The sequence below is a fragment of the Thalassophryne amazonica genome, chromosome 13 (genome assembly GCF_902500255.1).
Source record: "Thalassophryne amazonica chromosome 13, fThaAma1.1, whole genome shotgun sequence".
NCBI classification, from domain to species: domain Eukaryota; kingdom Metazoa; phylum Chordata; class Actinopteri; order Batrachoidiformes; family Batrachoididae; genus Thalassophryne; species Thalassophryne amazonica.
The window spans coordinates 70,451,316-70,474,114 of NC_047115.1; the positions used below are offsets into that span (position 1 = coordinate 70,451,316).

Sequence of the window (22,799 nt, forward strand, 5' to 3'; positions counted from 1 at the left end):
CATCTGTGCCGCCCACAGCAATGTGGGCTTCCTCCTGTACTTTCATCCGCTTCTCCAGAGTTAATGTGGCTACTTCTCATCCTATGACGACAGCTGTATTATTGGCCTCTTCGAACAGCAACTGAGGTTAGATAAGTACAATCCTCATGACCTTGTTGGAATGAGGTCATCCAGATGATAAGCACCACCCTCTGGCAGTCAGGAGGAACGAGAGTTACGTATGTAACTATGGTTGTATGAATTCCGGATGAACACCAGAGTTGGTTGTCACTCGGAGTCTAGGCAATAGATTCCAAAATAACCGGATGCTGGGTGACACAGTCTTTATATTGTTGCTGATGTCACCCAGGTCATGCCCACTAATGTGACTTTGTTGGTGTAAGATCTCGACCTCTGCGCATGTGTGTGGGAAAAAACCACCCTCTGGCAGTCATCCAGAATTCATGGACCCGTAGTTACATTCATAACTCTTGATTGGTTTTATATGTTTGTTTTAACTCATGTATACAATTATTTATTTTATTGTTCTTGAAATTCTGTGCAGCCTCTTTGTTGGAACCACGTTCTGTAAGAGCACTCGGTCAAGTGTAATCAGTTAATGCCATGTGGTAAGCGTCAATGGTGTTAGATGAGGCCTACCCATAAGAAGAAAAGGTTGTGGTTCCTTGAGTGGCCACTTGAGACTGTCTCCAAAAGCAAGTATGTTCCCATTCAATTCCATGTTAAAATGTCCAACTTTAGAGCAGAAATAAACATGTTTACAGCCTGATACAAAAAAAAAATCTTAATGGTTTGGTCTTTATAGAATAATATGGCTTGCTGTGTGGTGAAATGTCCTAACAGATCATCCAAAATGTCACCTTGATAAATCGTGTTGCGTGTGCAAACATCACCCATTTGCATGTGTTCTCCCACAATTTTGTGCACTCGGGTGGACAAACCTCAAACTGTACATTCATGAAGGCAAATGTACCAAATGGACAATACGTGCTATTTTGCGCATTTGAAAGACGCAATCCTACTCACTTACTTACTCAGCATGCAGATGTATTTGCGAATGCAATGGTGGTTGAGCACATTTTTACACATGCAAGCCTTTAATAAAGCAGGCCCTAAGTGCCTTTTCTAAGGGCACAGACAGTAGACACCCAGCCGTCTCAATATATTGTCATTTTGCGTGACCTATGAAAATGGTGGGCATGAGAATATAACAGAAAATGTTCAGTTACTTTTCACTTGCAATATCTGGGTATATTAATGAGTAATTTTGATTTTTAATTCATTGTTTACATGTTAAAAGTAGTTGCTAAGCCCCAACACAACTAACCAATTGTTCTAGTGATTACAAGGAATTGGCCAATGACAATCACCGTAACACAGCGAAACGGTGACAACATGGTTGCCTCGAGTGAACAGGTGGTCAAATCCCATGATATCACGCAGGGGTTCAAACAAGGCTGTGGGTCCCTACTGCATCCTTTCTGTGTTGCTATTTTGATTTTATTTTATTTTTATTTTTTGAAAATAACACACTTGATGCATGTTGACATTTTGAGCCAGTGGTTCTGACTCATGCTAAAAATTCATGTTTGTGAAAAAAGTATGTTGTTTGGGTTACCATTGGCTTTCATTTGCGAACAGTGTTGCACCCACCCCAGAAATACAGTGCATCAGGAAAGTATTCACAGTGCTTCACCTTAAGCCTAACCCTAAGTCTGACAACTGCTACCCTTGTGTTTATTCTCCACGTCAAGCAGAAATGATAAAACTTTGCCTGGACCAGATGAAAAACATTACATTTAAAACTGCATTTCTACTATCTTTTGAACAGTGTCATCAATTGTGAGAAAGTATGTGTAGCTTATGCTTATGCTTCACAATCTGGTTTAAACTGCTAGCAACATCTCTTTTACGTTATACCCTTCTGTGTTTTGATACAATTTGGTCTGTTTGGGTGGCGCAATAAACTGTGATGATGGAGGAAGTTAGACAGACGAGTTCTGGTTCTGTGGGAACTTTCCAAATGTCAAAGGGAGTGAGGCGAATCATGAGCTGGTCTGAAATTGCATTCAATTAATTGGATCCATATTAAGATAACAGTGTCGGGGGAGCAGCTGGATCACTTAAATGCTTTTTTTTTTTTTTTAAGGAGTTTGGGCTGAGCTGACAAAGTTAAGTCCACTGCGGTTCATTGGCTTTTACTCCCCACTGCAAAAAAAAAAAAAAAAAAAAAAAGCTAGACAGACATTCAGGCTGTGTACCCCTGCAAAAGCATAAACTATCCAACCTCACACTGTTCAAACAAATTCTTCACAGAAAAGACATGTTTCTGTGCATTTACTAAAAATTAGTTCATCAGGATGAAAACAAAAATATACCAAAATAGATTAAATGTCTGGTTCTGCTCATTTGACTGAAACTGCCCAAAAATTTAGAGTATATATTTCAGGCCAGGCTCAACATTTACATTAAAAAAAGCAATGAAACAAGATTGTGGTAAAAGAGTCACTGCTACACAAGCCCCAAAGTCTGGCTATGCTCAACAAAACAAAATCCTGTCACATGGTGTAATAGTGAAGGTGAACCTATAAAAGGATTTGAAAAAGTGTGAAAATTCATGGTATAGTGGTGTACGTGTGTGTGGATTAAGGACCACCTCACCCTTCCACTGAGGCAGCGGCCTCCTCAAGCTGGTGCAAAAGGAAGGGGTAAAGTGCTGGGAACCGAGTGAAAAACTCTCGACCGGTCATCCTAAGGTAAAAAAAAAAAAACACATATAAAGAGAGAAAGTGAGTACATAACTATAACACATATCACTGAGAATTTAAGACAAAAGCCCTGTGATTTGAGAATATACAAAAAAAAAGTGAATTGCTCTCAGTAACTCAATATTAACCACTTTATTGTACTACAACAAACATTTTTAAAGTCAAATGTGTTGTAACACATAGATTATTCATTTTGCACCATCAGCATATAATACAGCTCGAAAGTGTTCACAGTGCTTCACTTTTGCCACATTTTGTTATATTATTGCAAAATGGATGAAATTTATTTTTTCCTCAAACGTCTACACACAATACCCCATAATGATAATGTGAAAAAAGTTTGAGATTGTTGCAAATTAAAAAAAAAAACACTAAGAGATTACATGTACAGACGTTTTCACAGCCTTTGTCATGAAGCTTAAAACTAAGCTTAGGCGCATCTTGGTTCCACTGATCAGCCTTGAGATGTTTCTACAGTGGAGTCCACCTGGGGACATGATTTGGAAAGACACACACCTGTATACATATAAGGACCCACAGTTGACAGTGCATGTCAGCACAAACAAAGCATGAAGTCAAATGAATAGTCTGTAGACCTCAGAGACAGGATTGTCTTAAGGCACAAATCTGGGGAAGGGTTCAGAAACATTTCTGCTGCTTTGAAGGTCCCAATGAGCATGGTGGCCTTCATCATCCATAAATCTAAGAAGTTTGGATCCACCAGAACTCTTCCTAGAACTGGCTGCCAGTCTAAACTGAGTGACTGGGGAGAAGGGCCTTAGTCAGGGAGGTGACCAAGAACCTGATGGTCACTCTGTCAGAGCTCCAGCATTCCTCTGTGGAGAAAGGAGAACCTTCCAGAAGGACAACCATCTCTGCAGCAATCCACCCATCAGGCCTGTATGGTAGAGTGGCCAGACGGAAGCCTCTCCTTAATAAAAGGCCCATGGCAGCCCGCCTGGAGTTTGCCAAAAGGCAGCTGAAGGACTCTCAGACCATGAGAAACAAAATTCTCTGGTCTGATGAGACAACGATTAAACTCTTTGGCGCGAATGCCAGGCATCATGTTTGGAGGAAACCAGGCACAATTCCCACAGTGAAGCATGGTGGTGGCAGCATCATGCTGTGGGGATGTTTTTCAGTGGCAGGAACTGAGAGACTAGTCAGGATTGAGGGAAATAATAATAATAATAATACATTCCATTTAAAAGGCACCTTTCTTGACACTCAAGGACACTGTACAGTGAAAAAAAAAAAGAAGAAACAACAATAAAATCAGTAAAATAGACAGAGCAATATGCATCAAGAGGAATAAGCAGTCATAAACAGATGTGTTTTGAGTTGTGATTTGAAAAGGGGAAATTAATCAATGTTTCTGATTTGGGATGGTAATGAATTCCAGAGATGGGGAGAAGAGCGGCTGAATGCTATGCTCCCCATGGTAGTGAGACGGGCAGAGTGGACAGACAGGTGAATGGAGGATGAGGATCGAAGGGAGCGGAAGGGAGTGGGAACATGGAGGTCGGACTGATATGGGGGAGCAAGGTTGTGTATGGCCTTGAATGTTAACAGGAGGATTCTGAAATGAATACAAAACTGAACCAGAAGCCAGTGGAGCTATTGGAGGACGGGAGTGATATGCTGAATCAAGGGTGTGCGAGTTATGATACAGGCAGCTCAATTGTGGACCAGTTGAAGTTTATGGAGGGATTTTTGTGGGAGATTCAAAAGAAGAGAGTTACAATAATCCAGATGGGAGGTAATGAGGCTAAAAAGGAAAGATGGATGCAGCAATGTACAGAGACACCCTGGATAAAAACCTGCTGCAGAGCGCTCTTGACCTCAGACTGGAGCGACGGTTCATCTTTCAGCAGGACAATGACCCTAAGAACACAGCCAAGATATCAAAGGAGGAGCTTCAGGACAACTCTGTGAATGTCCCGAGTGGCCAGAGTCCAGAACTAAATCTGACTGAACATCTCTGGAGATATCTGAAAATGGCTGTGCACTGACACTCCCCATCCAAGCTAATGTAGCTTGAGAGGCGCTGCAAAGGAATGGGCAAAACTGCCCAAAGATAGGTGTGCAATCTTGTGGAATCGTATTCAAGAAGACTTGAGGCTGTAATTGCTACCAAAGGTGCATCAACAAAGTAATGAGCAAAGGGTGTGAATATTTACGTACATGCAATAGCTTAGTTTTTTGTGTGTGTGTGTGTGTGTGTGTGTGTGTGTGTGTATATAATCGCAAAATAAAAAAAAAACTTTTCATGTTTCATGTTATTTTTTACACGGCACTCATTTGAGCACACCCAATATCTTTACACAGATATACACACACATCTTGTTATTGGCAGTCATGCATTGCACCTCCTCAAATGTACAGTTGATTGTTTTGTCGATGGACATGCATGCATCTGATGGTGTGTTGCTATTTCCAAGACTATTAGTCTGAATCAATGGAGTAAAATGGATTTCTGTATTTCTGTTTACTTCACTGCTGGTGTAATATTGTTATTATGGTATGACTATAACCTAACATGAAACAAGTAAGACATGTTCCAATTTTATACATGAGCAACCTTATGTGAAAATTATGTTGTTGCTACCAAGAGAACAGGAGAAGAGTGCAAATAATCCAGTAAGCCATGCCAATAGACTGTTACATTGTTTGGCACATACGCACTGAGTACTCTGCATGTCGCTCATGCAGAACACCGCGTGGAGCAGCGCCTTTTAATGCGGACAAGCAGGCTTCGTGGAACTACATGGACATGACTGAATCTATGCATAACACTGTGACAAATGTACACAACCTGCCCAAAGAAAGGTGGACAAAGTCCCTTAAATGTGTCCCAGATGGGACAATGAGAAAAATAAGACAATATTTAATAAATAACATTTCCCCTGTCAGTGGTAATCCTGTACACAGTGTGCACATTTTTTTTTGTCTTCATTCAATATTACAACAATAAAAATAGGTTGTGTGAAACTATATTTAATGTCTTGATGGAAACGTACTTTGCACAAATGATAGCTGCGTTTGTGAGGAAAGCCAGAAAAACAGAAGACCTTTCAGTGTTCTCAGGCAGATTGTAGAACGTTATAAAAACGCAACGTTCCATTCATTCATCAAAAACATTCAAACATATTGCTCAAGTAATCATAATCAAAGAAAAAAAAAACACCAACTCAATGTTTTTCGGGTGTTAAGAAACAGTAAAAGACACACTGTATGCAGGTGAACTTGATCAGAGTGCGCTCTCTGCGCTCGGAGGTCTCCGTGAAGCATGAGATGAAGTTAACTGGTGATGAAGCTCGTGTGAAATCCCTCATCTGCCTGGTGTTATGTACATAGACATTGCGAATTATTTATTATTTTCACCTGAACCTCTCAGAGGACTCGAAAAATTCTAAAAACTTGGATGTCTGTAGCCAGTTTGTTTGTTGCTGGGTCAGAGAAAAAGTGTCACAGATCGTGAAGGCCAAACGGAAAACAAGTAACATTTCAGCACATCCACAGAGCACGGTTTACTCGTTCATGTTTCCTGCTGCTCTGCCACACATGCAGGTAAGATATATGTTAAATTCTTTTCAAACTAAAGTAAACTGCTTTAATATCTGTCACTGTTAAATCTCAAATGTTCGGGGTTTGTGCTTTTACAACATTCGGGCTCTGTCCGGCGTAACGATCGTCAAGTAACAGCGTGGAGCTCCGACAGGTTTAAAACAGTTTAAAATGTTTGGTTCATAGTTTGTCATCCAGATTGTAATGTTCAATGGATAGATTTAAAAATAAAATGGTCTTGGATCCAATAAGATAGTTATTAAAGAGGTCATACTGTAGAATATCACCTTTCACATTCTCGCACAGTTTTTCCACAAATTTCATGCTGATTCCTGATCACCTTCAGTAATCTATCGTGATGCAGGACGGCTCTCAGTCTGACCGACTATGGCAGCCGACGATACGATAATTCACGTGACAACCTTTGAATGATAAAAAATAGGCTAGGTACAAACAGAATGGATAGTGGTGCCAAGACGGTCACTTCTTCCATTCATCTGGATCCATCATCACAGACACACTGGTGTCCAAATAAGACCTCATTTTTGAAATACTTTAATTCATTATTGCGGAAACTGTTTGTGAATAAATGCAGTGTTTCTAAGAAGCGTCTCAGTGTAATACTGTGCTCTGGTTGCATTTTCCATCCTGCTGTTACTTTTGCAAGATTACCAAGAGGAAAAAAATCACTTATTTTAAAATCTAAAAAAGCTTTATTAGTGTCACAGTTCTCCATTTATTCAAAATCAGTGTTCACAGCAATCTGTCATTCAGCTTTCTGCTCAGGATGAACATAAATCTCATTAACGATCCAACCCCCCCCCCCCCAAAACAAAAACAAAACAAAAAAGGTTTTTAAGCGGCTGAGTACTGTGCTGACATGACCGGTCTGGCCTGACCCATCGGGTATCCACGCTGTAGAGGGCATCAGGTCCTCCTTAGCCGGTCATATGCATTTAATGCTTTGCCCCCCACGATGGTAACAGAGTTGGGAGTTCACACTTAGTCCCGTGACATTTACGTACCGCTGCGCATGCGCACTCAGAATCAACAGTCTATTCTGTTTTGAGTGAGAATGACAAATTGAACAACAACACAGTACTTTGCCAAAACGTCCTGACATAAGTCCAAACGCCCAAATCACAAATGATTTCACACTCTCTATGGGTGGATACACCTACTTTGTGTGTTGTTGCACCCAACAGTCAGCATATGGAGGAAGTGGCACTTGCTGTGACAGACCAGCTCCTTCCAATGGTGTCGGATGTCACCCTTGTCAGTGACCATAACACAAGGCTCAGACTCTGACACTCACTGGGTGTTGTGTCTGTTTTCTCAATCTATGTTCCAAGTGCAGTGATTGATGTCTCAGTGAGGGAGACCTTTTATTCACAACTTCACTCTGTGATTGCTGGATGCCACAGATTTGATAATTTAGTGGCCATGGGTGATTTCAACACAACCACTGTCACTGACAGGGTTGACTATGAGGACTGTATTGGTAGGCATGGATCTGGTAACTGAGGTGAAAATGGATCAATCCTCCTTGATTTAGCAAAAAAATAATTTCGACTACAAGTTGCTGGACCCTGGTATCTAGTGTCTAGTGGCCCTTGACATGCTTACAGAGGCCTTAAAATACTTTTTTTCATCCACATCTACATCTCATCCCACTGCAGTTGCTGCAGAAGACATTTCAGTGCTGACACATGCCTCTGCTGTACTGTCACGTTGAGCCAGCTACTTTGAGCAGTTGCATTAGGCTGAGATATGAGATATTAAACATCTCCATCATCAGGGATCTTGTGGCTGATTCTCCACTTTACTGTGAAATACCAAATGTTATTGAGACTGCAAAGGCAGGGGGACAGCTGAGAGTGGAGAATGCTCCAAGGATCTGTGGAATTGGAGCTAAGCTTCTTCATGTGTGTGGAGCTGCTGCTCACCTGGCATTGCAAACAATCTCTGATTCAATATGGGAGACAGGTATCACCCTACAAAGTAGAAGAAAAAACTAGTCCCAATCTGGAAAAGAAAGGGTGACTGCATAACTTCTATCAATTATAGAGGGATTACGCTGCTCTCTGTGCCAGGGAAGAACTTTGCAAATAATATTCTGACTAGGATTCAGTTCTACCTACTTGCTGCTCAGCAGTCTGAACAGTCTGGCTTTCTGCCCAAGAAGCCAACCATTGACCATATTTTAGCTCTAACACACAATGCAAGCGTGAATACCTCCAGTGTTGATTTGCAGCCTATACTGATTTTTGCAAAGCATTTGATTTAGTTGATTGGGCTGTTTTCTGGGCCATCACGAGAATTTGCGGGATCTCCAAGAACTTGTCTGTCATTACAGCCAGACTATACAGAGAAAAAGTAAGGTACAGAGTGGAGGCAGAGACTGAGTTTTTCCCCAGTGAAAATGGGTGTTCATCAGGATATGTTCTGGCTCCTACACTGTTCAATGCTTCCATGGACTGAATGTTGGGATGAGGTTATGGAAACCAGTGACTTAAGTGCTGTTGTTGACAAGGAAAGGTTTATAGACCTTGATTCATGGACAATTCTGTGATCTTTGCAGAATCAATGGATAGCTTGATTACAGGCCTTGAAAAGCTGAGTGAGAAATTGGAGGGTTTTGGTTTGTGATCAAGACTAAGATAAAAAAAAGTAGGTGCTTATCCCCAGATACTATAGCATGAAGGGTTTGAGAGTCTCTGACTGCCCCTGGACCAGACATTTGTTCATCACAGTTTACTTCCCCAGCCAAGGCCAGGACCCATTTACAGATGAGTAAAGGACCAGTGTCCTAGGACAATACAAATGAAAGGCAATGTTCAAGGACAGGTAGCATCATTGGGAATCGAACCCAGGTCTGCATAATGGTACTCCAACTCCTCTGAGTTTTCTGCAGATCTAGAGGAGGATAGTGGGCTCTTTTGTTCGCACTAACAATTGTCTGTTTAATCCAGATTGTGGTCTGGGACAGCATTCACATCCCTCGGCCCAAACAATGCCTGCCCATTCAAACCAAATGAGGGTTGTGTGAAAGCTCTCTCACTGAAAAACATGGGCCTGACCTGGAATTAACATCATGAAATATTAGAGTGGATCCCCTAAAGGAGCAGAGTGAGTAAATTATCAGATTTAAACACTGCAAATGGAAAATTGTTGACCTTTGGCAAGGTATGCATTTCAAAGAGTGCCCTTGTCGTTTAAACTACTTTCAATACCACATTACCTAAAAATCTAATGCTGACTATTTTAATGGGTAAAGGTGAAGGGAGGAGGGAAGAGAAAGAGAGGTTTATCTTCCAATGGTTTTACACAAACAAATCAAGGTTGCTAATCCTGTGAAAGATAGAAGACAATGGTCAGATTTTAGTAGATGACATGTATGTGTGGGTTGAGTACTATGCAATGATCAGATGTTTTTGTGCTCAAGTATTTACCCACACACATACACAACTGTCAATAAAATGACAAGCTTTATACTTGCTGCAACCACCATTCAGCCTCAGAGCCAATAAAGTTTTTATTTAACTGCTGCTCTAAATCAAGCCACTCCTAAAGGGAAGAGGCCGACACTGCCAAGCATAGGATCCACAGACCGGAGAGATCACATGCAGCTTCAGGCAAGACTGCCAATTATTCTTGAGTAACAGGCACAAATAAACACACTCACATACACAGCAGACCTGGTTCAAGTTAGCAGCCAGCAGTACATGCTGTCCTGACAGTGAAGTTAGTCGTGTGTAAATTTTAGGGTACATGAATGAAAGCCGAGAATTTTGCTGCCTAAATGTAAAACTACAGCGTGCCAGGCACGTGTAAGATAACTGAAGGCACATAGTGTGCCATAGTCAACCATTCGGTGTTTCAGTGTTTCCCATAATGCCCCTGGCGGCTGCCTGCACTTCCCAGAATGCACCGCGATGCCAGCAGAGTTCCGCTGTCTCACAGCGCATGTAAACAATGGCAAAGTGAGGCTGTGGATGGTTAATTTAGCAAGTTCACGGGCAATTATGATGATTATATGCTCTCACAAGTTGAGAGGGTTATCTAGAGGAGGTGTAGCACCTGTGACGGACTTCTGCTGTGCCCCGATGTTGTCTTATTGTCCATACTTCACGAGATGTGTTTACACTGTGAGTGCTAAGCTCCTGACACCAGAACTCTGCTGAAACCGACCTCTCGCGTGAGTCACGGACCGCCAGATGGCACGAGATTCACAACTGCAAAACATCAAATTCCAGCTTGTTAAGCACCACAGCTGGCAAAGATTGGGCAAAATATTCACAGTGACATGAAGAAATACATGCTTGACATAATAAAACAAGATAAAAATGGTTCATATAACATATCATACAGAAATAAAAATTGAAAACAGCAGACATAATTCAGACCAACAATAAAAATAATGATAAACTGAAGAAAATAAGTTTTAAGATAGTTTTAAGATTTGCCTGAAAAGACTCAACTGAAGTGGACTTTCTAATGTCAGCAGACAAACTGATCCACGGCATAAGTCACAGGCCACCCTGATGGGCCTTCGCCCCGGCAAAATGCAGACCTGAACAAACGTTTAAATTTTTACAGTAATTTGTTCAGGTACAACCTGCCAGACGCTGCACCATAAGATTTGTTATCAAAGGAAAAGTGGACTAAAAATATTGTGCGGCTACAGCTCATAGTTCATGAGCTATGAATAAAAACATAGCTGATTATACAGTACATAACCAGATAGTGGTGCTATCCACGTGAAAAACTACTCAATTTTTGCATGGCCCATAGCTGAAGTTTCCACCAAATTGAATTCTCTGTCTTGTTAAGATGCTCCATTACAAATAAACCAACAGAACTGATAAACATGACCTCCTGTACAGTAAATATCTGCCAGTGAATTAAGGTTTTGATGCTCACGACTTCTGTGGGCAGATGCAGGAGTATTTTTGCCATATGACTGCTTTTGTGCATTATTATTTAATGAAGTATGCGAGCTCTCCACCACACTAATGATTAAAGTTTCTCAGCCTGATGATTCTCTGCTGCCTGCAGGGTTAAGGTCAGAAATCTCACTGAAGTAGACTACATGGGATAAAAGCCGTAAGAATCATGATGGAGAAGCGAAGGAAGGAGGTGCAAGTAAAAAGGCCCAATCTTGTTTTTTTATTTATTTATTTATTTTAGGCTCAGACATACTCACAAAGTACTTTATCTTGATTTCAAATAGTATAAACACTTTCTACAAATCCTTTGAACAAAGTGGCATATTTGTTAAGAAAACAGTTTGCCATCATGCTGAAGGACAACTTATTGGCAGAAATTTTCTAAACTGAATTTGTCCAATAGAGCTGTGACACACTGTGACCGGACAGCGCAAATGGATTTGTTACATATTTAAATACTGTGTCCAGTGGCAAAAATTAAAAATCCATTAGTCCCCTGTGGATTTGGGGCTCTGGTGGACAGATGATGTCACACTTCTACAGGCAACATATGATTTTCCCAGGGTTCAATACATATATGTGTGCTGGGGGGAGCTGGATTGATATCTGGACGCAATTGATGACAGAATCCAGCTCACTCAGCAGTCATGATGTCATACTTCCTCACTACGTTTGTGTGTTGACAGCATTTTCAATGTGCTGGTGTGAAGTACAGCTGCAACAGTGACAACATCAAACAATTCTGCTGTGCCTTCTCGCCAAGAGAATCTACTCAGTGCACTCTGACCTCCAGATTTTATTTTAAAAAAGAACACAGCTGTGTTCTTTTTCTTCAGTGTCCTAGACTAAATGAACAGCCACACTGCATGTAGCTGTGTCGGGTCCTCTTGCCGCTTATGCAGAATTCATACCCCACACCAATGCATCTGGACAGTCAGAAGGCCAGTCTGAGGTATCAGACAGTCACAGGATATAAACACGAGTATTGGAAAAATAAAAAACAAGCAGAGGATAAAAGGGTAAACAAACTTGTCGACATCGGGAAAGCCCTCCACCTGATGTCCACTTAAAGTTTTGAGCACACTCAAAACTTTCCAATGGCTGCAGCAGTGAGAACATCAAACAATTCTGTGGTGCCTTCTCACCAAGAAAATCTACTGAGTGCACTCTGACCTCCAAATAAAAAAAAAAAAAAAAAAAAAGAGCACACAGCTGTGTTGTTTTTCTTCAGTGACCTAGACTAAATAAACAGCCACACTACATGTAGCTGTGTCGGGTCCTCTCGCCGCTCATGCAGAATTCAGACTCCACAACGATGCATTTGGCCAGTCTGAGGTATTGGGCAGTCACAGGATATAAACACAGGAGTATCGGAAAAGTAAAAAACAAGTAGAGGATAAAAGGTAAACAAACTTGTCAGCATCGGGAAACCTCACTGCCTGATGTCCGCTCAAAGTTTTGATGTACCTCAGTTAACAATGAACGCAATTAGCAAATGGGAAAAGAATTTTTGCAAGACAAGAACAGATATCCAAAATTCCTATCATCTCATCATACGTTTGTTCGATCAGTCACGGTGTGACAGGTGCTTAAGTTGAACAGCACAGTCAAAAGATGGGAAGTTGAGAGAAACTGGACACTGGCTTGAATGCAGAAACTACTCTTTATTTTGTCAACTTTGTTTACAGTCAGATTTATCATAATTATATCAGATTAACGTCAGTGGAGATGAAAAGCATGGCAAGGTCAGAGTCTGGGTTTTGCTGAGGGATGATCCACAAGCAAACAATATGTAAGTGAATAAATTATACAGGAAAAACTACCACAGAGAACAGGAAAGATGGTGTTTCTAAACACAAAAACTTACACTACTCTGGAAATAAGCTGGGCTGAGTGAGAGCAAATTGTGTATACACTCAAACATCAGTGAACACACACATGCACACAGCCCACTATTAGAGTGGACAAGCTGTCACAATGCATTTTCCACTGCCAAAGCTCACAATCATATAATCATTGCAATGACAGAGACCAGACACACAACAGAATACAAACTGCCAAACAAAGAACTGCACTTATTTTTTAATGCTTATATACTGTAGTTCTGTACCAATTGCAACTTGACATAATGCACATTAATGGCCTGACAGCTGAGCTTTAGCAACAGATGAGACCAATCTTTGATAATGTCTGGGACATGTACAAGCATGGTAGACTTCACCTATCTACCTGTCCATTTGGAGATGCCACAAAGACACAAACCTGTCATCAGGCAGCATGGCTGAGAGCTGTTGTGTTTGGGATATGATTATTCAATGTTTCTTTAACACCATCAATTTTCTTTGTAACCCATTCTGGTGTTGTTCTACTTTTAAAGGCAGATGGTTGGGCACCACGCATGTCAGGAAGTGTTTATGTGATGACATTTTTTGACACCATTTAATGTAGGGTAGTACACTGGCCTTCCCAGTGCACATAGGATTGGGTTCCAAACTTGGCACTTTTGAGGGTATTAATCGAATTACATCAACACTATAAAGTACCAATTCCCACTAAATCAAGTGGTGCCACATTTTAGTAATAGAGCGCACCCGAGTTAGAGGACGAAAGAGAGTGAAGTCTAGTCATTTTTGTACTGTGTTAGTAATGCTGTCATTACAGAGGATGCAGGTTTTCCTCAACTGCTGTTAAATTTCAAGCATGGAAAAGGAACTGCTGCTGCAGTAGAAACAGACTTGCACCCCGACATCTGTATAATGTTTGAAGCATCCATTGGCGTAGCCCCAATGTGTCATAAACCAGCTGTGACATAACGTTATTGTTGGAAATAAAGTTGAAAGCTGTCCAAAAAAAAAAAAGGGGGGGGGAGCTGTCACAGAGCGGTGTAAGACAGGACGAGATTAAACTGTGTCTTGCTTAAGTGTCATTTGGTGTCAAAGCCATGACTTCCAGCTTTGCTTAAAGCTTCATTACAGTAAGTTATCACCACAGCAGCTCATAGGCATTCTGACATGTTCTTGTCAAATAAATGGACACCAGTACCAGTTCAAAAGTGAAAGGTACCCAACTCTAGTGCAATGGTCATGATTTCCGGCGCAATGCATAATATTCATATCCTGTCATACCATTGCATACATGTAACAACCTAACAATTTCTAAGTTTCCCCTAGAAGCGCAACAGAAATTAGCTTGGTATTTTGCCATGAGAGTGGACCCTATTAGCGTGCATACCCTTCCTTCCTTTCTTACTAATGTTTACACAACTTTATAAGGCAACAATTAATAACCAGAGTTTCTCATGAACTTTGTAAACTGTGGGCACTTGCCAGAGTTCCATAATGAGGCAAAAATACTTGCTTCTGACATGCTTCTGTCATCAAATTCTCACACTGGAACCATGGCGAAACAATGAGTGCACACAAAACCACTTGAAGTGATCACTGCAGTTATCCACTTGTCCAAACAATATTATCATTACCACTGATGATGGTGCACATCAAACAGATAAATGTTGCTACAAAAGTTATCATTGACAAATAACCTTAATTTAACATTAGCTAAGTAAGTCTGACAACACTGAGGCACCTCCCTGCTGGATTATGCCCCAAGAAATGCACCAAAAAGTCATTGGTGATATTTACTCACAATACATGTCATTTTCGTCTCCATAGGTAACAATTAATTTGACACAGTGGCATTCAGGAAGTACACAAGGAACCTCTGAAGAGACCTAGTACCATACAATGTTACCTTTGTTCACTAGTCTGCATCCAAGTGTCACAACGATACAGTCAGACAGAAGGAACCAAAACCCCAAAAACATGTACCTTGCATCTGCAAAGATATAGTCAAAAGACACTTAGTGTTCATGGACATCATGACCATATGATCTTTCCATTAATTTCTCTATCTCAAAGGCATAGGACCAAGACATGAATGTCATTGTCAAGATAAGTGAATGTCTCTACAAGTTCAACACTGACTGCACACAGACATACGTTGGGTGGTAGAGTCCAGGGAATCACTAAAAACCTGGCTGGTAGTCTTGATTCAGGACAATTGCAAACACATGATAATGTGACAACTACTGGAGAAACCACATGCTCCAAATACAAAAGACAAAAATCTTCCTTACACACAAAACATGGAAATCATATGAAACCCTGTGCCTGGAGCCTTCTTGAGCCTTTACAGGCCACATAGTAAGAGCATTAAAAGAAAGCAGCAGACAGGCGAGCGAGATAACAGAAAGATACAGAGGGAGGACAGTCACCAAAAAACAAGCGAAAACAGTCAAGATAAACAGCAGCAGCCTTGGCTTGTTTAACAGTATTTGGAGACCTTCTGCACATTTAGGAAAACAGACCACGTTTCCTGCACAAAGTCTGAAAACCCAGTGAAACGTTACCCTGACCAGTGACCACTGTCTGTACCTAAAACCTGTATTTATATTAGCGTGATGTGAGCAGGGACGAAGACAGTCTTCTCTCTTATATACACACTTTATGCAGACAGATATAACTTCTCGATGTTAAGCAAACATCTCACAAAACAAAGCAGAGTTTAATTAATAATATACAAAAGGAAACAGAAACATAGATACAAACAAGAATATGAAGATGTTGAACACAAAAAAGTCATATTCACTTGTGGACACCTACTCAAAGAAAACAATTACTGACCATGGCATGATTGACATCTTTGGAATTTGATATAGAGGTTGTTAACTAGTTAAAAAAATTCTACTTTTGTGCCAGAAGCATTAAGGGCTAACACTACCTATAATGTTATGTGTGACTCATGAATCTTTATGTGTGTGTTTTTTTGTTTTTTTTTGGAACGTCTTGCTCTGCTTTAAATCATAATCCAAGCAAAGTGATAAGTTTTGCCTCTGTGCACCACTACAATGGAGTTGAAACAAGACTTTATTAATCTTATTTGGGAAATGGTGTCACTGCTATAACCCATTGTGGGAGGAAACTGGAGTGACCGGAACAAACCTGCACAGACACGGAGAAAACACGTAAACTCAACACTGAAAGGAACTAGACATGGGTGGTTTCAAACCCGGGGCAGTCTTGCTGTGAGGCGAAGAGTGCAAACCATTATGGCCTCCTGCTGCCCACAAAGTAGGCCTGGATCACACATGATTCACCTCTTTGTTGAAGTGTGCAGTTGACAGACTGTCCAGTTTAAAAATACTGACAAACATCTCACAAAAGTGGTTGGAGAAACCTGAGTGAACTATTTTAATAAATAGATATGGTACAACATCATCAGAAATAAACAGCAGTGGTCTTCAGCAGTGTGAAGAAGTTCAGTCTGTGATGTTACAACAGTGCCCCCCAGGGGTGAAAACTAAACAGGATTGATACATGTTTTGTGCATTTTAAACTTTTACAAAATGGTACACTGTTGAGAAATAGATTTTGCAGCACAAAAATAATGTTTCATAGACCCGACAAAAGGAAACCCATTCATGTGTCATATCCTTATGCAAATGTGTTTTGTTTTCGTTTGAAATTTTGGGCACATAGCAGTAAACCTGAACTGGTAGAGGAGAATTTTGAGGAAAAAGGTGCAGACCTGTTCTTTTTTGAGTGTTCATCCTTTCCTTTCTTGACTCCAAAGATTCTTGTGATTAGAGTACTGAAGAGAAGAGTAGAGGAGTTCCTTACCTGGGAATAAAGACGAAAGAAAGATACAAAGCCACCAGTTGGATAAACAAGGCAACAACGTAGCCAATACCCCCACCACAAGACTGCCTTCTTAGAAACTAGGACTTATTGAAAGTGAAGTGCTGTGCACCATTATGTCTCATTTAAAATATTAATATTCACCAGTAAATGCTGTAGCATGTGCCATAGCAGCTGTCTACACTAACCATGCACAGACCACAGACCACACCATGGAAATGAATGAATTTAAGACATCTGATGTTCTAAGCAAATTCCCAATAAAATGTACTCATAATGTTTCAACTTCCCTAAAGTCTTTATGTTAGTTGAGGCTCAATGTTAAACACAGATATGGACAAAGTCTTTTGTCTACACTCTATATTAATTTAATCTACTGTATATTTGTGTCAGTTTGTTGAAAGCTTATGAATACGGAGGAAATAAGACTCAGTCTCAGATTCACTTTTATTGTCACTCGACCCTTACAGGCAGAACAAAATGCAGTTTCTCCAGGTCTCGGTGTAGTTAACTGGGACAATTTATATACGAGTATATATTTTTTTTTTACCTAACCTATTGTATAAACGTCTGCAATATAAACTTTTGCAATGTACAAAAGACACACCCCTGTGGCCATAGAATATATATACAAGGCACAGGATTGGCAGCAGCAGCAGCTGCGTTAGAGTATTAAGAAGGTGACAATGTGCATGTAGTCCATTGTTCACAGTTTGGTGGTGGATGTTGAACTGTTCAACAGTCTGACAGTATTTCTGGGATTTGTGGAGGTGGAAGTTCAAGCAAGACATAACCCTGAGTAAAAACAAACAAAACAAACAAACAATGTGGACAGTTGATGAAACAATTTGATGAGTTTATTACATATATGATCTTGTCATGAATTACATAACACCTAAATAGATCCTTGTCATTCAATTGGTGGTTTGTATGTCAAATGATATTGATCATTTGTCCCATTTACAATTTTATTTTTTATTTTTACCCTGCAATTTTGGTTACATACATTTTGCACCATTGAACAGAAGAATAGAATAGATCAGAAAAGAGCCTTTTTACTGTTAATGCACAGATATACAGACATACATACAATGAAATTTGTCCTCTGCATTTAACCCATCCTATTTACAGTTTGACACAATCCAACCACTAGGAGCAGTGAGCAGCCACAGTCCGGCACCCGGGGACCAACTCCAGATTGGTCAGGGGCAGAGAAAGGAGCAGACCCTAACTAAGCACGTTTTTGTTTGTGGGAAGAAACCGGAGTGTCCGAAGGAAAACCACGCAGACACGGGGAGAACATGCGAACTCCACACAGAAAGGGCGGGAAGCGATCCCATGACATTCTTGCTGTGAGGCACCAGTGCTAACCACTAATCAACCATGCACGCCGTGATCACCTTAGCGTAAAAACATGTATATAAAAAAAACATATATACTCGCCCGTGCCTCATTGAATGGAACATTTCATCTTTCCCCTCAACAAATATTCTTTCCATTACACTCATAAACATTCATTATTTTTATAACATTTAATGGCCAGACAGACCACCTCCATCTCGACCACTGCCTAAACATTTTCGATAGAAGCATTATTACTACTTCTTTCAGTGTTGGTGTGCTTGATGAGTTCAGAAACGTTTAAGGGTCTGTACTGCCCCCTAGTGGATATTTTCCTTTAAATCCCAACCAATGTAAAGGACGTATGTATCAAGCTCGATAGGCAGGACAGGCTGGACGCAAATGCAAAACGCAGGGACAGAGCTCAGTAGAGACAAAACTTTTACTGGGTAAACTGGCTGGGGTCGGTACACAAAAAGGCAGTCCAAAAACTTCCTTTATTAACCAAATCCAAGTATAGGCTGCACGCAACTCATACTCAAAATGAGTTATCCATAATGGTGAAATTCACTGTTTCTTTCTCACTCTCTTCTTGGACCCTCAGTGGTCCTTGATTAAAGAAACGGCGTCTTTCCATCTTTTTGTTCAGCATAGTTTTTTCACTTCTCACTCTCTTTCATAGATATGTCCAGTAGTTACGGAAGCACTGTGCATCCACTGGATAAAAAAAAATAATACTCACCTTGTCTCGTAATTACAAGAAAAAATCTCATAATTATGAGACCAGGAACGGTGCCACATTGACCACTGCTTTGCTCAGAACCACATACTAAAAATCCGCCGATTTGTAAGCGCCGACGGTGCGCTGCGATTGGACACAAAGTGTGGATTTTCCCCTAAAGTGTTACTGGATAAATGAAATTCCTCCAGGGAGAAGCATGGGGCCCCCAAAGTGACATGCGCCCGGCTGGGGGTGTGCCGCTCTTTGTCCCTGATTATGATTACGATAGAGGGGCTCACCACGGGCCGGGCACGTCAGTGCATCGTCGGCGATTACAAATCGGCAGATGTTTGATTATGACCCGGGAATTCTCACGCTTGTCTTAACTGAGGGACTGAATGCAATGAAATTGCATGAAGACATTTTCTTCATGGATGTGCAGTATGTAGTTCTGAGCAAAGCAGTGACCAATATGGCACCTTTTCTGAGCTCATAATTACGAGATATTTTTTCTCATAATTACGATGACTAATTTTTTTTTAATGTGGTGAATGCAATGCACTTCCTTAAGTAGTCAATACTCTACACATATCATTTCTGTGTTACGTTTCTGTTTTACCCAGGGCATTTCATGAACCATTTGAATCATTCACAATTATTTTAGTAAAAATCAGATAAAGCACAGTGTGTTTATCAATATTATTATGAATCATGTACACTGGAAATTTTTGTACAAATTGTAATCATAGTAATCTGCAAATTTTTTTTTTCCCCAAATTTCACAAAACTGAAAAAGTATAGTTTCTACCAAAATCCAAGCATTATAATGTAGGTTTATTTCTGTAACGTTTTGCAAAATTATAGTTCATTTTAATGAAGAGGACATATTTATCTTGGGGAAAATTCCATAGAGAATATTGTCTTTTCCTTCATCGCTGTCAAGCAGACTAACTACAGGCGGAACTGAATGTGCACATCTGTGATGTTTTGAGATTACCTGTGACCCATCTTGCATTGACATCCATAAAAATCACTTGCAAATCTACCAAATCTTGGTTATAGCATCTGAACCCTTGAATTTCTACCCCTCAGGGGTTGAAATTCTAAACTGTTTCCAGACAGCACAAATTTTGATCATATTGGCAATATCATATTATGAATCCCTTATATAAATGCCAAGGAATAAAAGTATAGTGGTACCAAAGAAAACCGTTTTTACGACTTAAACCTTAAAAAAACCTGTGGCACTATAACTTTAACTGTGGACTGTATGAACAGAACCAATTCCAACATTCCACTTTTCCATTCTATGGCAAAGGGTAAGAAAAGGATAGGAATGTGGATAACGGCATATAATCATGTTTCATATAAAAAGCAATGACAACACCAGTACAAGTATAGAAACAAACACAGAGCAGTAGCTTCAGAGTGCCTTAAAATCACACATAACTATTTAACAAATATGCAAACCAGGAATGTGTGACTACACAGAGACCTCAGATGGATACTGAGAAAAGAAACTGGAAGTTATAAATCACCTTTTCCATGTGGATGCCAGTTGGGGGATTTTAGTAATAACAGTAACAAATGTTTGTCAGATCTAGTAACAATAACCCCCCACACACTCACACACACACACACACACACACACACACACACACACACACACACACACACACACACACACACACACACACACACACACACACAACACACACAACACACACAACACACAACACACACGCAACCCAGAATATCATTTCAAGTTTCAAGTACGTCTGCAAAACAGGTGAAAGGATGTAGTACTTTGAGAAAATTGCCCACAGCTGTAACTACCGTATTTTCTAAAGACACGTTTTTTTGTTTGTTTGTTTTTTACTAGTTTTAGAGACCCTGCGACATACTCAGGTGTGACATATATACTGACAAATCATGACTTTGTTATTCATAATAAACCTGATCTAAAAAAAAAAAAAAAACTCCATTAATAAAAGAATAAATGGCAATAATAAAGGATTATTAACTGAGCGCGAGGTCTGTTCAGGAAAATATCAGAGTGATATTTGACAGTGTTGAGAGTACGGGCCATGCGTTAGCGAGGTCTGTGTGAAAAACACTGAAGTCTGATATTCCTGTACAGACCAAGCAAATGAAGTGAATAATTCATTTATTATATGGGGCACAACTGGGATGTGTCATAGGGATTTGGCGTGCCTGATCCATTTCGAGGTTCAAATTGCATACGAATTGCATAACTGTCATTCGAATCCTCATGCCTAGAGGTTGAATGCGGGTTTCTGTCCTAGTCGTGGAAGGGTGAAAAAGCTCCTTCCCCTCACAAGGATATTTAAAGGTTCTTGAAAGGATGACCAAACAGTCTACATGTGTTTTGTGGTACCAGAACAGCTGCAATGTGGGATACAGTCTCGAGCTGACCAAAGTAGGAGCACAACTTCCATTTCAGGCAGACAGGCATGGCAGTACACTGGCTTAGTAGTTAGCATGATTCCGTCACAACAAGAAGGTCCGGAGATCACTTCCCACCTGGCCCTTTCTGTGTGGAGTTTGCGTGTTCCCCCCGTTTGTGCATGGTTTTCCGGTGGGCACTCTGGTTTCCTCCCATAATCAAAAACATGCTTATTTAGGGTCTGCTCCTTTCTCTGCCCCTGACCAAGGCAGCGTCTCAACATCTGGAGTTGGTCCCCGGGTCCTGGATTGTGGCTGCCCACTGGTCCTAGCGGTTGGATTGTGTCAAACTGTAATTAGGATGGGTTAAATGCAGAGAACAAATTCTGTTGTATGTAGGCCCTTCAATTCTTCATGCACGCACTCACTCAACTGTAGGTCACTGTTCTTTGAAATAAGACACATTTGTTGCTTTCATTATTCAGGATTAAGTAAGGAGCTTCCAGAAGTGTATCAAGAAGCTGCCCAGTGAACCGGGTCATGGGACAATGAGAACAGGGAATCCATATCAGCAGGGGTCTACCGGACAGGACCAGACTGACAGCTATTCCAAGTGACAGAACCATCACAAACAGAGAGCACAAGAAGATTGAAAAGTAAGTGTGTGCGTTGGTATATATATATATATATATATATATATATATATATATATATATATATATATACACACGGTAAATGGACTGCATTTATATAGCGCTTTTCCATCTGCATCAGACGCTCAAAGCGCTTTACAAATAATGCCTCACATTTACCCCGATGTCAGGGTGCTGCCATACAAGGTGCTTACTACACACCGGGAGCAACTAGGGGATAAAAGACCTTGCCCAAGGGCCCTTAGTGATTTTTCAGTCAGGCTGGGATTTGAACCTAGGATCTTCTGGTCTCAAGCCCAACGCCTTAACCACTAGATCATTACCTCCCCCAATATACACTATATTATGTATACAGTGGTCCCTGGTTTATCGCGGGAGTTACGTTCTAAAAATAACCCGCAATAGGCGAAATCCGCGAAGTAGTCAGCGTTATTTTTTACAATTATTATAGATGTTTTAAGGCTGTAAAACCCCTCACTACACACTTTATACACTTTTCTCAAACAGGCATTAACATCTTCTCACTTTTCTCTCCTGTGTAAACACTCTCAAAGTTCAAACCTTAGTAGAAAAATAAGTCCAGTATTATAGAATGAAACCAAAGATCAAAACCTGTTTTCAGGCCCAAACATTTTCCTATAAATAATTATGATGGCTTTTAGAACTAATGAATTAAATTTTACAGATCAACCTACGAG

The 22,799-nt window shown here is 40.5% G+C and overlaps 1 protein-coding gene and 1 long non-coding RNA gene across 2 annotated transcripts in view; one reads left to right on the forward strand and one right to left on the reverse strand.

Moving 5' to 3' along the window:
* The window catches only part of thada (THADA armadillo repeat containing), a 281,569-nt gene that overhangs the window by 150,696 nt on the left and 108,074 nt on the right, over window positions 1-22,799 (reverse strand). The window contains 2 exon segments of the mRNA XM_034184530.1: window positions 2,662-2,751; window positions 16,871-16,962. Of these exon segments, the coding sequence (XP_034040421.1) occupies window positions 2,662-2,751; window positions 16,871-16,962 (182 nt within the window).
* Window positions 7,180-13,180, forward strand: LOC117523108. Its single transcript, XR_004564422.1, has 3 exons — window positions 7,180-7,356; window positions 10,160-10,163; window positions 13,169-13,180. It is a non-coding gene; the product is annotated as an uncharacterized LOC117523108 (long non-coding RNA).